Source organism: Piliocolobus tephrosceles, chromosome 6 (genome assembly GCF_002776525.5).
Source record: "Piliocolobus tephrosceles isolate RC106 chromosome 6, ASM277652v3, whole genome shotgun sequence".
Taxonomy (NCBI): Eukaryota; Metazoa; Chordata; class Mammalia; order Primates; family Cercopithecidae; genus Piliocolobus; species Piliocolobus tephrosceles.
In genome coordinates, this window is record NC_045439.1 from 162,137,353 (window position 1) to 162,153,602 (window position 16,250).

The 16,250-nt window shown below is 38.4% G+C and overlaps 1 protein-coding gene across 1 annotated transcript in view; it reads left to right on the forward strand.

Annotated features, from left to right (window-relative positions):
- The window catches only part of GABRG3 (gamma-aminobutyric acid type A receptor subunit gamma3), a 558,654-nt gene extending 544,266 nt beyond the window's left edge, over positions 1 to 14,388 (forward strand). The window contains exons 7-10 of the mRNA XM_023190437.2: positions 1,128 to 1,280; positions 8,637 to 8,833; positions 9,136 to 9,195; positions 13,767 to 14,388. Of these exons, the coding sequence (XP_023046205.1) occupies positions 1,128 to 1,280; positions 8,637 to 8,833; positions 9,136 to 9,195; positions 13,767 to 14,048 (692 nt within the window). The 3' untranslated portion in view covers positions 14,049 to 14,388. The remainder of the gene's footprint in view (positions 1 to 1,127; positions 1,281 to 8,636; positions 8,834 to 9,135; positions 9,196 to 13,766) is intronic.
- The last annotated feature ends 1,862 nt before the right edge of the window (positions 14,389 to 16,250 follow it).

Below are 16,250 nucleotides of genomic sequence, written 5' to 3' on the forward strand. Positions count from 1 at the left end.
GGTGATCTCAGCAGGAGCTGGCCTGGACAAGAAATGAATGGAGATGGTTTGGGGACAAAATGTATCTCCAATAACATCTGCATTGCTCCCAACTTCTTTATGGTGTGGCTCTGCTTTGGCAGAAGAGAGTGGAATGTCAGGAAAGGATCACTTCTGTTTGTTTCTGGGTTGGCACAACTTAAATCCTGGAGTTACAAAAGAATAAGATAAATATACATACATTAAGTAAAACAAAGTGCAAAGTTGATAAGCAAAACTTAATGATATAAATAAATAAAAGGGGCCGGGTGCGGTGGCTCAAGCCTGTAATCCCAGCACTTTGGGAGGCCGAGATGGGCGGATCACGATGTCAGGAGATCGAGACCATCCTGGCTAACACGGTGAAACCCCGTCTCTACTAAAAAGTACAAAAAACTAGCCGGGTGAGGTGGCGGGCGCCTGTAGTCCCAGCTACTCGGGAGGCTGAGGCAGGAGAATGGCATAAACCCGGGAGGCGGAGCTTGCAGTGAGCTGAGATCCAGCCACTGCACTCCAGCCTAGGCAACAGAGCAAGACTCCGTCTCAATAAATAAATAAATAAATAAATAAATAAATAAATAAATAAGATAAATATACATAAAGTAAAACAAAGTGCAAAGTTGATATGCAAAACTTAATGATATAAATAAATAAAAATATCAAATGGTTATACAAGTTTTTATAAGATATGATAGCTTTGTTATTATTGGAAAAGCATCCCTTAAAATGACCCTGGGTCTGTTTGAGGGTTGAGTTTACCTATTACTCTTGAATTTAATCATACACCTATGGAAGGACTCAAGCAATGATAGCTCATCAGTGGCCTGTCATGGAAAAGATCTGCATGTGTTTTCACTGTATCCATGAATATGCTCATTTTGTGCCCTTTACACTGACCGATTAAGTGCCTGGTACAGCCATGGATACTATGAAAATTAAATTTAAGAAAACCAGCATTTTGACCATTTCTTGATTTGATATTGTTGTAGTTGTGTAGTTGTGCATTTTTATCCAAGTCATTCATTTAACAAAATAAATTATAAAATTATTTTCCTGAATTATTTTTGATCCGTCAAAGTTGTCTTAATTTTGACAATATTTTATTACAGGTGATTATGTTGTCATGACTATATATTTTGAATTGAGTAGAAGAATGGGATACTTCACTATTCAGACATACATTCCCTGTATACTGACTGTGGTTTTATCCTGGGTGTCATTTTGGATCAAAAAAGATGCTACACCAGCAAGAACAGCATTAGGTGAGTTTCAAAAAATCTCTTCCATAAATTTGTGTAATTTTAATATAGAAGCATTCATAAAAATGCCTTCAATGTAAAAAACTATTTAAATGTGAATGATCTAATTTGAGGGTTACTTGAACTGTGCTTAGACTTTTCTCTTTAGAAGCCAAGTGAGGCTATTCTTTCTCACAATGGGATTCTACGTGTGCTACATAAATCAAGATGGGGTAGGAGATTCAGAGTAAATAAATTGTGATAGTATCCTGTATCACAGGCTGATATGATCACCAAAACACAGGCACATCCCAGAACCTGTCAACTCAGAAGTCCCCCTACATTAATGTCAGGAAGCAGAGTTTACCACACACCTCTGAGGACTGAGGACATAATATTGGTAAAAATATTTTATCAGTAATTGAAGCTCTGCTTGTATATAGCAACTTTACCAGCAAACGAGAAAATGATCATTTTTTTCAGCTGTAAGCCACACACTAAACCTCAGTCTTTTCATGAATTTTTCTCTAGTTCCCAAAGTCTCCTTAATAAAACACTAACTTTCAGTAGTTTTAGAACTGTGCAACATATATTATGTCAGTTTTTCTTTCTGATAGGAATTTTGCTTAACTTTCGATGTTTTGATTTTTTGAAGACAGTAATATATAAGACTGAATATAGAGATTGTTTTTCCCAAAAAAATTCCTATAGAAAAGAGGAAGCTGCCTCAATTTCAAATTTCTGCGACATCTCTCATATCTGCATTGTTATTTCTCTTTTTTTTAATTTGTGTGTTCAAGAACAAAGCACTGGGCTTGGGTAGACCGGGCCAAGAGATTAATTAGCCTGTAATATCCTCTACCTATACTAGTTTTGCATGCTTATAGAAAATACATGATAGAACTGTAGGCGAATCAACACAGATTTCGTGACTAACCCTTGGGGTTATGGCTTCATGGTTACATGTATTAGATGTCACTGTACACAAGACATCTAAAGATAAACTTCAAAGTGATATAATATATAACTATGTTTGTACAACTTGAGACTATGAAAATCCGACAGAGAATAGTTGTTCTGGGCTCAAGACACAGAAGCTGGAATTTCACAGAGCGGTCAGATAATAAATTTATAGCCAGAAGAACTGAAGAACTTTATTAACAGTAAGATGTTTAGTGTTTAGTTGAGACACCAAAAAGTCTGTGCCTAGAAGTAAAGGGGGTACTCTAAATGTCCTTTAATGAAGCTTGAACCAAGCAATAACAAGATCAAGGAGAACCATCAGCAAATTTATGGTTTGTCACAAGAATTCAAAGGGCTTCTTAAAAAGATAATATTGTGCAGAATTTTTAAATTATATGGAGTTATAATAAGAACTTATTAGACACTCTAAGATGTAGAAAAATGTGACCCATGATTACAAAGAAAGAAGGATTAATAAAAAGCAAAGAGAAGTCTAATGCTGACTCAGTAGGCATGGACTTTAACAACAGCTATTATAACAATGTCTGAGGACTTAAAGGACAATGTGATTTTAAATAATGAACAGATGAGTCATCTCATCACAGAAAGTATATAAAAAGAAATTCTAGAATGAAATGTATAATACCTTGATTGAAAAATTCACTAAACTTAAGAGCAGATTGAAGATGGCAGAAATAAAAGGTTATATAAAATTGAAGACCATCAGATGAAATTTATGTAATCTGAAGAACAAGGGAATAAAAAGATTAAAAGAAAGAATGTACCGGTGATCTGTGGTACAATACGAATATGTATAACAAAACTATAACTGACTATAACTGAGGCGATAGTTAAAATCAGAATAATAAGAAAAAAAGAATGAGGAAAAATATTTTTGAAAAAATGTGGTTAAGAAATTCCAATGTTTGGTGAAACATACCAGCCTACAAATTCAAACAGCTTAGTGAGATACAAGCAGGAGAAATACAAAGAAAAGCGTCATAGTCTAAACAATGACAATCAAAAATAAAGGGAATACTTGCAAGTATGTAAACAAAAATGTCCTGTCGTATGTGGAGGAGCAAAAATATGACTAACTGATTCTTCATGTGCAATAATGGAGACTGGAAGATAATTAATTGCTGGCTTTAAAGTATTGAAATTCTATATCCAGAGAAAATGTACTTCAAAAATTTCATCAGAATGAAGTGTTTTTAGATAAACAAAATCTGTGTTAATTTGTCACAGAAAATCTAAAACCATAGTAAACATTCTAAAACGAACTAATTAGGTTAATAGAAATAATAAACAGAAAAATGGATTTACAAGAAGTAATGAAGAACATCAGAAATGGTAAGCATGTGGTGAAATTTTTAAAAATTAGTTTTCTATTTTTATTCTTTCAATTAAAGTCAAAATAATAATAATGCAAGATGAGACTTATGACATAAGAAAAAATAAAATATAGGCCATAAATAGCAATGAGGTTAGGGGACATACGGAACCATGTTCCTATGTGGTACAAAAATGAGTACAGTAATACTAAAAAAATTCTAAGTAGATATGTTAGGAAATATTATTGTAATCTGTTGAAAAAATATGAAAATAAAAGGCATAGCTTAGAATTCAACATAGAAATAAGAACATATAATAATAATAAAAGGGTAAATTCAACAGAAAGAAAAGACTTTCATAAATGCACCTGTACCTAGTATTAGAGCTTCATATTAAAATAAACAAAAACTGAGAAGAGGATAAATTTTAAAATCAATCACAGTTTGATATTTAAATATACTTCTATCAGCAGTGTACACAACCAAGCACATTTGTCCACTTATTTAAGTGATTAAACCAGTCAACAACCAAAAAGCCAGTAAAGGAATGGAGGAGCTGAACAGCAATGTCAATGTCTTCGAGCGACTGGACATTACAGAACTCTGCACCTAGTAATTACATCATGAAAGTGAATTTCAATATCTGCACCTAGTAATTACATCATGAAAGTGAATTTCAACATCCACCTCCCGCCATACACAAACATTTACTTAAAATGGATTATACTCAAATGGTAAAACTAGAAATGTTAAATTTCTAGAAAAATGTTAGGATTATAATGTTAGATTATATCAAGATTTCTCAGATCAGAAAGTGAATCTTAGGTGAGGAGAACTTTGAAACATTTCTGACATGAGAATAAACTTGAATAGGTATTTCATGTTGTTAGATAATACAAAACATCCTGAAGATTCATTGGTTATGTAAAATAAATACTTTTTCCAATGAATAGCATCTTTCTCCTCTTTTTATGCATTTGATGTGCAGAAATCTTAATTTCATTTATTAATCTTTATATTAATGTTTTTGTTCTAAATGTGTTGTAAGTATGGCTACTTTAAAGATTTCCTATGTAAAATTTTAGTCTGATAAAAGAATACCAGAAATGTCCAGGATACAGTAAAATATCATTCATCATATCAAAAAGAAAATGCCAGTATCAAGATGACACAGTTGTTGGAATTATCTGATTAGGATTTTAACATATCAGTCATAAATGTGCTTCAGTGAGCAAATGCACACATGCTTCAACTAAATGAAAAAAAGAAAAGCTCCACAAAGAAATAGAGGATATAAAGAAGAACTCAGTGGAATTTTTAGCACTGAAAAATACAATGCCAAAATGAAAAGCTCACTGGATGTGCTTAACAAAAGAAGAAAAGACAGAAAGAATCAGTGAACCGTGAGATAGAACAACAAAAATTAACCAATCTGAGCAACAGAGAGGAAATATATTGAAAATAATAATCAACTGAGTTTAGGGATATCTCCAAATGTTGACACATGTTAGAGAGGGAATGATCCAACATTTGTGTCATTGAAGTTCCAGAAAAAAGAGAAATAGAATGAGACTAAAAAAAAGTATTCAAAGAAACAATGGATAAAAAATACTCAAATTTGCCAAAAGGCATAAATCTAGAGATCCAAGAAGCTGAATTAATCCCAAATAGGTTAAATCCAAACAATGTTAGGTAAAGACACATCATAATCAAACTCTTAAAAACTGAAGAAAAATTCTTGAGAGTAGCAAAGAAACATGTCGCCTTGCCTATAAAGAAAAAACAAGTTGGATAATAATGGATTCTCATCCAAACCATGGAGGCAAGAAGGAAATGGCACAGCATTTTTTAATGCTGAATAGAAAGAATAGCCAACCCAGAATTCTATACCCAATGAGAGTATCTTTTAAGAATAAAGGAGAAATCCATTCTCGTGCGAAGAAGAACAAAGAGAATTTGTCACTAACAGATGTCCCCTAAAATAATGGCTAATGGAATTTCTTGAAATAGAAAATGATGAGAAGAATTTTTTAACAAAAGAAAGGAAGAAAAAAACACAAAAAGTGAAAATGTGGGTAAGTAAAATGGACTTTCCTTTGCCTTTTGAGTTTTCTAAATTACTTATAATGGTTGAAGCAAAAAATCATAATGCTACTTGATGTAATTATTAAACTAATTAAAGGAAATATTTAAGACAATTATATTAAAATCAAGGAAGAGTAAGGGGAAATAAGGTTTCTACATTTCATTCAAACTGGTAAAATGTTAAATATGATAAATTATGTATTTGTAATACTGGAAGAATCACTAAAAAGGCCACAAAGAGTGATGTGCCTCAAAAACACTGTAGATAAAGCAAAATCAAATTCTAAAATATGTTGAGATAACCTATATGAAGGCAGGAAAAAGAAAACAAGATATTATAAAGGAACAAACAAACAGGAAACACAATATAAAATGGAATCATTACATCTTAAATATTAATAATTACTTTCAATGTAAATTGCTGGAACATACCAGTGAAAAAAACAGAAGTTAGCAGAGAGGATTAAAAAAAAAAGCATGACCCAGCTACAATGTGTCTCCAAGAAAGTCATTTGAAATAGGATGATATTGTTACACTGACATGAATGTTCATGTAATCACCAAGAACTGGACACAACCAAAATACCCCTCAACAAGTGAATGGCTAACGAAACTATAGAACATCTAAGCCATGATATACTACTCAGCAGTAGGAAAGAACAAACTGTTGATGCAGCAGCAGTTAAATGTGTCAATGGCATTGTGCTGAGTGAAAAAAAAAAAAAAAGCCAGTGTCAAAAAGCGTTATTATAGTTTGTGTTTAAATTAGGAGGTTTACTTCTGACTGTAGCAAGATGCCAGCATTTATATTCACTCATCCCTCCAAGGTCAAGAAGAAAGTTTTTCTAGGATTCTGTGAGACCAGGATCATCCCCAAAGCATCCTATATGTAATAGACTCAGCTGAGATAACCTTCCTGAACTCCCTTGGGCTTTCCCCGAAGAGGAAGTCATGCCAACAGGTGTTTGTGCAGAGCACCCTTCTTTACTAGGTAGCTTAGACCCCTGAACTAAATAGAAATGCCGAAGCTTTATTTTTCTTCAGGGTGTATAGTTTCAGGGTGGGTGTGGAAGCACTGTATAGTTTCAGGGTGGGGGTGGAAGTGGGGAGGATAAAGCACACGGCCACTGTCTACCTCTGGAATACAGGCCACTCATGACAACTGATGGACAAGGTCTATGGAAACTGCAGACGCAAACAATTTGTATTTCTATTGAAATAGAAACTAAGATTTTGAACTTCTTAGACATGATGTGGTCATATTTTTAAAAGTTGAATTGGATGTTTATTAAAGGAGGATAATGGCTTCCAGCTTCATCCATGTCCCTGCAAAGGACATGACCTCACTCTTTTTTATGGTTGCATAGTATTCCCTGGGGGAGAACATTAGGGAAAACAGCTAATGCATGCTGGGCTTAATACCTAGATGATGGGTTGATAGGTGCAGCAAACCACCATGGCACACGTGTATCTACGTAATAAACATGCACATTCTGCACATGTACCCTGGAACTTAAAAAATATAAATTAAATAAAATATTTTTTTCAAAAGATCTTTTTCCATAAAACTACATCTGATGTAAGTATAGACTTTTCTGGTTTACACAGCATTTTTACATGAAATTTTACCATCTATATTAAAGAGTACCTGGCATTCTGTTTTCACTGCACAAGTTAAGGAAAATGATTCAAGATGGTAAGTGGCTTCTCATGGCCAAATGCTGAGAAGGCCCAGGGCAAGGTGGAGAGCTTGGACTTTCAGGTGGTATTCTTTACAGCTCAACAAGCTGTCCACCCTGTGCTTTGAGACTCATTCTCCACCTGGCCCTGGCAGAACTGCCTTGAGCAGGTGCAGGGAGGAACTAAACAGAGGCTGTAATGTTGCAACAAAGGTGTAAAGTAATGTGTCCTCATCTGTCCTGTGTACCTCTTCTCTGACTAGTACTGTGATGCATATATTTTACTGTATTCCCATTGAGCTACAGAGGTGGTGACTATTAAAATTCAGATTCCTGTGATTTAGGGGTTCATGAATATGGGGTCACTAACCTGCCCTGTCTAGTAGTTCTGACAGGTCCTGATTTCTCGAGGAGTTCACCCACGGGAGAGTCAGTCTTAGCCTGTTTCACACGATAATCGCTCTTCTTCATTTTATTCTTGTGTTCAACAGTCTCCACGTCTTTTTTCATGTTTTCCCTTCTAAGCTCTCCAACTCGTGTGTGTCTCTTTTCTGAATGTTTTCCACAATATTTGATTAAACATCTAGTGTTGACCCATGCATATGAACTAGTTGAAGTCAAACCAACATTGTTACCAATTAATTGATTCATTTGATATAAAGCATTCATTTAAATGCCTCAAATGTGCTAGCGTCTGTGCTGGGGGACAGGCAAAGACAAGGGACTGTTTTTGTCTTAAAGATCACACTATCTAGGAGACAGATACGTAAAGACATATGTGATTCCCTGTGATAATGAAAACAAAAAAAAAGCTGAGATATGCAGAAGGTGCAGGGATACTGCAGATGTGCATGTTGTCAGCTCTGCCGGGAGGGCAAGAGTGGAGCTGGGTCTTCAAGAATAGTGAGGGTTTTCAAACTGGGGAGGTGAGGAGAAGAAAGAAATAAAAGGATTTAGCTGCACAGAAGTGTGAGATGTGGAACAGCAGGGAATAGATAGGACTGCAAAAAGAGCATCGATGTTAAAAATTGCTTAAAAGGCAAAATGTCCAACAATGAGAGAATTACTGAATAAATTGAAAGGTGTTCACTTGATTCAGGCACTTTAGTGTTATTGTGAAGACTCTAATCAGAAATTTCATGGAAACATTGCTTATGAAATTGTGTGGACATTAAAATTCAAAGTAACATTACATGAGTTATGCAGCATCAGGGATTCCTGTAAAGCAGCCGTGCTGGGGTGGAGGGATGTGGGTGACGGTCTGGGGTTCCTGTTGCATGTTGCATCCTTTTACAACATGCTACCTGTCCCCTGTGCAGGCATCACCACGGTGTTGACCATGACCACCCTGAGCACCATCGCCAGGAAGTCCTTGCCACGCGTGTCCTACGTGACCGCCATGGACCTCTTTGTGACCGTGTGCTTCCTGTTTGTCTTCGCCGCGCTGATGGAGTATGCCACCCTCAACTACTATTCCAGCTGTAGAAAACCAACCACCACGAAGAAGACGACATCGGTGAGCTGCAGTAGCAAAGGTTCTCTGGGAGGTAACGGGGGCGCTGTTTGAGATGAGTGTGTGCCTAAACGCAGTTGTATTCCTAAGGATCATATAAAGCATGATGTACATACCCAATTCAACAAGACTTTTCTAAACCAGACAGGGATTCTGAAGATGTGAATGTGACTCTAAGAGCTCTCTTGTGTCACTTACCAGTGACGTGGTTTGGTTTAGTCATACCCTAAAGGTTGTTCTTAAGAGTGATCTTGGATGCAAATGTTCATGACAGTTTCCTAGTTATTTTTCTCCTTTTCTTGTAGTTACTACATTCAGATTCCTCAAGATGGATTCCTGAGCGAATAAGCCTACAAGCCCCCTCCGTATGTATAGCATTGCAGGTGTCAATATTTCTGAGAACTTTCACTAAACTAACATTGCATTTGAAAGGTAGATTGCTGTTGATGCATGCATGTCAAATTGAAGACCAAGGAGTGATACACATGCTGGCTTCAAAAATGTGTTTAGTATTAGGTTAAAAATCCAACTCTGACAATTTGGAAATTAGAGGAGAAAAGTAATCATAATCCTTCTACATGGGGATTAGTGTATGGCATATATAGTTCTTTTTTAGCCATTCAAATAATATATGTTCATGCATTTTAGCAAAACTGAATTATGATCTTTATATTGTTTTATAGCCTCTTTGATAACTCAAAAATAGGTACTTACATGTACTTAAGTTTTGTGCCACAAATATTATTTTATAGGATCATTGTAATGATCATATCCTGTGTTCATGATTGATGCACAGGCAGTCTTGGCAGGACACTGACTGGGCTCATCCACATTTTTCATTTGCATTTACGTTCTTACCACTACCAATTTGTACTTACCTGTGACTATTTGCTTGGTTATACATTCCCAGGAGCAGAACGTTTGGGCAGAGGGGTTGCATGGTCTTTGGTCTTTGCCAAATGGCACTCCACCAGCTCCACCAGCAATGCCAGACACCTCATCCCGAACTTTCTGTGCATTCAGTTTGATAGTCAAGCAGGAAAATGAGCTCTGCAAACTTTTCTCACTGGCATTTATTTGACTATTGACAATATTGTCACTTATTTTTGATTTGCATTTCTATTTTCATGAATTGCTTTTGAATTTTTTTAACTTTTATTAGTATTTTAAAGTAGAAACCTGACAGTGGTGTATATGTTACATATTATATAAATTGTATTTTATAAAATATATAATTTAGATAGTCACATATAGAATATATTCATGATATTGTTTGTCATGTAGTTTTTACTCCAACTAGAATTGGCAACATTGCCACTATCCTATTTTGTGCCTTTTTCTGTGTGTGTTATTTTGTTTCATGTGGTCAAATCTGTCACTGTTTTCTTTTGTAGTTTCTGCTTCTTGTGTTCTGCTTTGGAAGGTCCTTCCTACCCTCAAAATGACGACCCCCCTCACTTTCTTTTGAGCACTATGCTTGGCATTATGTTTTCTGTGCTTTCATGTATCAACTCACTTTATTCTCATAACAAACCTTTCTACAAATCAGAAAATTGAAGTGTGGATAAATTAAGCCCTGTAAATACTGACCAAGGTTTGACAATTTAAAAACAAATTTGTTACATTTAACTATTAACAAGTCGGAATTTCTTTTGGCTAGAGGTAAGAATGTAGCTTTATTGAAAAATCCGAGAAATATATTTTTAAATTAATGATGCGAACTACAACTTTTATCATATAACAACTTTTTTTTGCAATCATGACTTTTATTCCTTTATACATATGTATACTAACTACAATTTACTAATTACATCAAATGTTTCAAACCCACCCATAAGTCGCAGGTGATTTGCTACTTGCTAATTAAGACCTCACATGCAGCGCACTTCCAGCCCATTGTCAGGAGACTACATAGTTATCTGCACTCTGCAAGTGTGGATCATGATAGTTCTTCCAAAAAGTTTGTGGGCAAATCACTGTTACAGCTGCGGGAAGCCACAGCGATCATACGGATTTTGCCAGCAAATGCTTCCAAATGGCGTGGGACCAAAACAGAGGGGAGAGGGGAAGGGTGCAATCATCACACATAGCCAGGACCTGGGTGTTGAAAGCAGGAAATGTTGACATCTTTAGTACAGAAGTGATGTTGCCAAAAAAAGAAACAAATCCTTTAACACACAGAGAAAAAGGTATCACAAAATGAACAGAAAAAAATTTTTTAAAGAAAGAAACAGTTGGAAAGTGTAATGACCTTAAAGAAAGTACAAAGAAAAATAATTCAGACAGAAAGGGTGCCAGGCCTGGTGAGAAGACACAGCCAGAGACCTGCAGCAAGAATAATGCTAAGCCAAAGAAAAAGGAAGCCTGTCCTCTGCTGAGTGAGAACTCTCAACTTCCCAACTGTATTCTGAAAGGTCAGTCTGCAAGCCGTATGCTAGTGAAGGAGCCACCGTTACCCATACGAAGAAGCAGAAAAGAGCAGCCTCTGAGTGATGGGGGACGGGCCAGGCTCCGTGAACAGTCACATGTGTGGCTTGGGGTGAGCTGTTCTAGTTGCTCAGTTCCCCTTTCCTAATGTGTCAAATGCAAGGCTGAGGACCTCCACATGTGCCCAGGAAGCACGGTGCTCCGTGACACTCACAGGGCTGTGCTACACACAGAGACAAAAGAGGAGGGAGTCGGGGACCCAGCTAGGCCAAGGAGGACTTTGGGGAATTGTTAATTAAAATCTCTACCTTGGGCATCGTTTGAAAATTTCATGACTAATGAGACAGAGGCAAGTAAAGAAGTTCTTAAGCTATTTAGGGCTCTTAACATCTTACATTTTGCTTCAACCTTATAAAATGGAATTTGTTTCATTTCAAAGCAGTGAACTATGAAGACATAATAAGAACCATTTTTAAAATTGTAAATATGATCTCTAGGTGTTTTTTGGTTCCCTAAATGAAGTGAAATGGAGGTTTCTCTTCTCCAGAAACCATCCTGCTGCCCTGCCTGAGACCTCCAAGGGTTGCCCTTGAGATCTCTGGTGAGCCATCCCCACATCAGCAGAGCCTCCTGCCTCCTGGTCTGAGCCAGAATCTTGCTGTGGGGCTGCCCTGCCTTGCAACGACCAGGCTTCTCCTCTCCGTCTCCGGTAGCCCCGTTACATCCACATAGCAAGAGACTACACAGAGGAATGGGGTTGAAACAATGAGTGGATGAATGTCTGGCTGATCACTGTCAAAGCACACGTGTAGGAAACTTTTATTGCAATTGTTTGTTAATAAAGGCAGTTGTTTCCACTGGAGCTCTTCAAAAAGAGGCAGATCCCTTCAATGCAGTGGGGTAGAGGCAGGGAACTGCTATGTTTTAGCAAACCCCTGGTGATGTTTACACCCACTCGGGACAAAGAATATTAACCTAGAAGAGATGTATGCACATGAGGCCCATAGAGACAGCGGGACTTTTATTTCTGCCTATTCATCAGGATTGCGGATGAGGAGGAGGCTGGGCAGCCGCACCATGAGGCCCCACTGGTAACAAAGGGTGGTGGCCACATGTGAGGAGCAAGCAACGGCCTGTGAACATGTGGTCCAGGCCATCCTGCTTTAGGTCTGTCCTCACACACAGATGCTTCCCATTGACAGGAGCACACCAAAGGCTGCAAGAACCAACTCGGAGGGACCGACCGACACTTTCACCTGTCTCCAGTTTATGACCCCACGATTATGAGCATGTCCAATCAAACTGAGGCCCAAAAGGAGGAGGGAAGCAGTGCCATGTCTTCGTGTAATCGTATTTTTGGGTGAAAGTACAAGAGGTTGTCACGATGCTTTCTAATGAATTCCGAATGGCCTCTGTCCCAGCAGTGTGCCACACCCAGGCAAAGGCCCTCGCCAGGAGGCCCACTGAGAAGGGTTGCCTCTCCACCTCCTCCTTGGCTTCAGCCTCCACGGCTGCCAGTGGCATATGCCCATCTCTGATCCACCAGCACAGATAAACCAAAGCAGACAGGCAAACATGCTGTTTAGTTCTCTTCCATTATTCAGTCCAATTTAGAAACGGATCCCCGTAACAGAATTCAATGTAGTGCACACTTCATAGGTTTTTAAAGGAGCTCAGCCTCTGTCTGAAGAATTGACAAGTCTATTTGCAGCCATGTCTCAGGGTTAGGAATGATTCTTCTCATTGAGGAGTGAAGAGTATGTTGTTCTCTCTCCTTTATCTGCCCCATTTGGACTTTTCCATGTCAGGAGAAGGGCTTGGGAGGTAGAAAAGCAAGCATTGTAGGTGGGCACGTTTTTGGTTATGCTTCTTAAGATGGTAAGCAGTATCCAGCCCCCTCACATTGAAAGCCCACTTTCACCGAATCACATGGGACATGAAGATCCTCTCATCATTCCTGCACGTCATACCTTTCACTATTCACTAATTGGGAAAAAAGTAACCTGTTTGTCTCTCGCCACTTCAATATATGTACCGTTTCACATTTAAGGGATAAATATATTATACGTCCATACTTACTACAAATCCACAGAAAAGTAGGCAGAATAGGGACTTCAAATGACTAATACACATTTTAAAATATGCTTAACCTTCTTCATTAATAATCCGGGAAACACAAGATTTGAAACTGCAATGCAATTTTCCTTGCATTAGAATTGAAGATGGGGGTCTCCTCTCTTGGCTTTTGAGCCCCCCCCCCCCCCCCGTCACTGTACAGGGAAGCTTCTTCCTTTCTTCCTTCTTGCCGATTAAACTCTCTGCTCCTTAAAACCAAAAAAAAAAAGGGACCGACTCTCTCCAGCGTTGGGGGAAGTGTGAGGGATGGGCAGGCCCACTCATCCTCTTTATCTATAGGAGACAGATGTAATATGAACCGATTGCTTCACACACCTCAGGGTGTTTTTATTGCATTTTACGATACGTGTTGTGTGATTCTTGTTGCCTGCAGAACTATTCCCTCCTGGACATGAGGCCACCACCACCTGCGATGACCACGTTAAACAATTCCGTTTACTGGCAGGAATTTGAAGATACCTGTGTGTATGAGTGTCTGGATGGCAAAGACTGTCAGAGCTTCTTCTGCTGCTACGAAGAATGTAAATCAGGATCCTGGAGAAAAGGGCGTATTCACATAGACATCCTGGAGCTGGACTCGTACTCCCGGGTCTTTTTCCCCACGTCCTTCCTGCTCTTTAACCTGGTCTACTGGGTCGGATACCTGTATCTCTAAGCGTTGCTCATGGTGAAGAGTGGAGAGCGTTTGGTACACACTCGACCTTCCGTCGCCCGCAGACCAGTAGTGACCAATCGGGAGTACCAAGGAAGGACACTGCTCAGTGTATCTTGTTAAAAATGACCTTTCAGCAACACAGGAAGTACCGGCAAAGGTTTCTATTATGTATTTTACACACACACACACACACACACACGCTAATTGAGTTTTAAAGTAATATTCTTGCTGATCCCTACTGAATTGTAGCTTGGTGTTGTTTCTGAATGGTTTATGGATATTGGAAGCAGCTGCTGATTACCCTTGCCAAGAAATCTGTAAAACATGCAAGTGAATGTCTAAGATGCTCTCTCAGGCCCCTAGTCCTTCTGTATCTTTCCTTCGCAGCCCTGGGTGTAGTAGCGCTCACGAGTGTTGAATCACCCCCGGCCGAGACCCACTCCTGCTGGCTCAGCCTGGGCTCTCTGTGCTCCAGTGTGAACAGCAGCGGGTTCCAACCCCAGTCTCCTTTCTCTGTGGCCTCTCTGGTTCCAACACCATTGCCATTAGCTGGCACCCCTTTACCTAATAACCTCGTTCGAGGCCTGGGGAGAGTAGACTTGCATTGTCCACAGTTTCCATTGGAGGAGAAAATAAGACTTTCAAAATGCTCATGTTGTTGGGGTCAAAGATGATTATCTCTGAACATCAGAAGGTTACTTTAATCCAACTTACTGAGAGTCAGCAATATTTGAACCTTGGGTTCTTGGACTAGTTCAACAACATTTCACCTTAAGAGCTGTTTGTAACTAGACCAAGGCTCAACCCGAGTATGTGTCCAGCTCATGTTACATTATTATAGGTTCCGTAATTGTCTTCATTTTGCAAAGAAAGGTATACAGTGAACACAACCTGTTATCCTGAAGACATACGCCAGAGTGTGAAAGACGTGGATACAATTTTATTTTTATTTTATTTTTTTGAGACAGAGTAATGCTCTGTCGCCTGGCCAGGCTGGAGTGCAGTGGCACCATCTTGGCTCACTACAACCTCCACCTCCCATGTGCAAGCGATTCTCCTGCCTCAGCCTCCCGAGTAGTTGGGACTACAGGTGCGCACTAATATACCACACCCACTTAGCACTACCACACCCAGTCAATTTTTTTTTTTTTTTTTTTTTAAGTAGAGACGGGGTGGTTTCACCATGTTGGCCTGGCTGGTCTCAAACTCCTGACCTCAGGTGATCTGCCCGCCTCAGCCTCCCAAAGTGCTAGGATTACACACGTAAGCCACCATGCCTGGCCAAAATTTAAAAAAAAAAAATTAGTGAATATTGATTTTCAACTCAAACCAACTTTAGATGCAAAAAAATGGGCAATGGTGATCATCAAGTACATATTTTGGTGAATAAGATTATTTTATACTTTGAAATATGGATACATAGCAAAATCCCAAAGAAAAAATATCCCCCAATCAATACTCTTTTGATATTTTTATAACACAAAACCAACTTTCTTCTCGCTGCTAGGTCTTTGTTATAACTGAACGCCAGTGTGAACTGCAGAAGACTCTTTTGAAACTTCTCCTCACCAATAGGCAAAACACAAGTCCTATGAGTTAGTTAATAATGCTTTGGCATTATTAAAATTCTGAACCAGAGTCTCTGTGCTTCTCATCTTTCTCACACAGAAAACTGAACTCATTTCACCTAGAAACCATAATTTTAAAAATTATCGATTGTGCATACCATAATTACTCAGAAAAATAAAATATTTTGCAGAGAAAGTATAGAAAAGTATCAATTTCACACAATTTCCTGGATGTATACCAGACACAGAAGATGGGAGCAGAAGAGGCCAGAAAAAGTGAAATTAGATTCATCTGCTTATTCCTATTAAGACTGTTGCATATTAAATGGATGCAAAGATATAGATATATGATGACCCAATTTCCAAAGATGGAGTCTATACAGCGTGAGACATTCAAACCCATTGTTTCTCTCCCTGTCAACTCTCTGCCTTTTGGGTTGGTAGTTACTACATAAGCCACAAGCCAATTGGCTTCAATTTAGCGAATTCAGTTTTAAAAATCCAAGAATATTTGTGGAGAAACAGGTTGACAATACTGTCTTAGATGAAATGTCTCCTCTATTGGACAGTTTCACTCTCTGGTACTCTAGTTCTGTCTCTCGGGCATAAGCAGCCCCCAGCCTTGGCAGAGGTA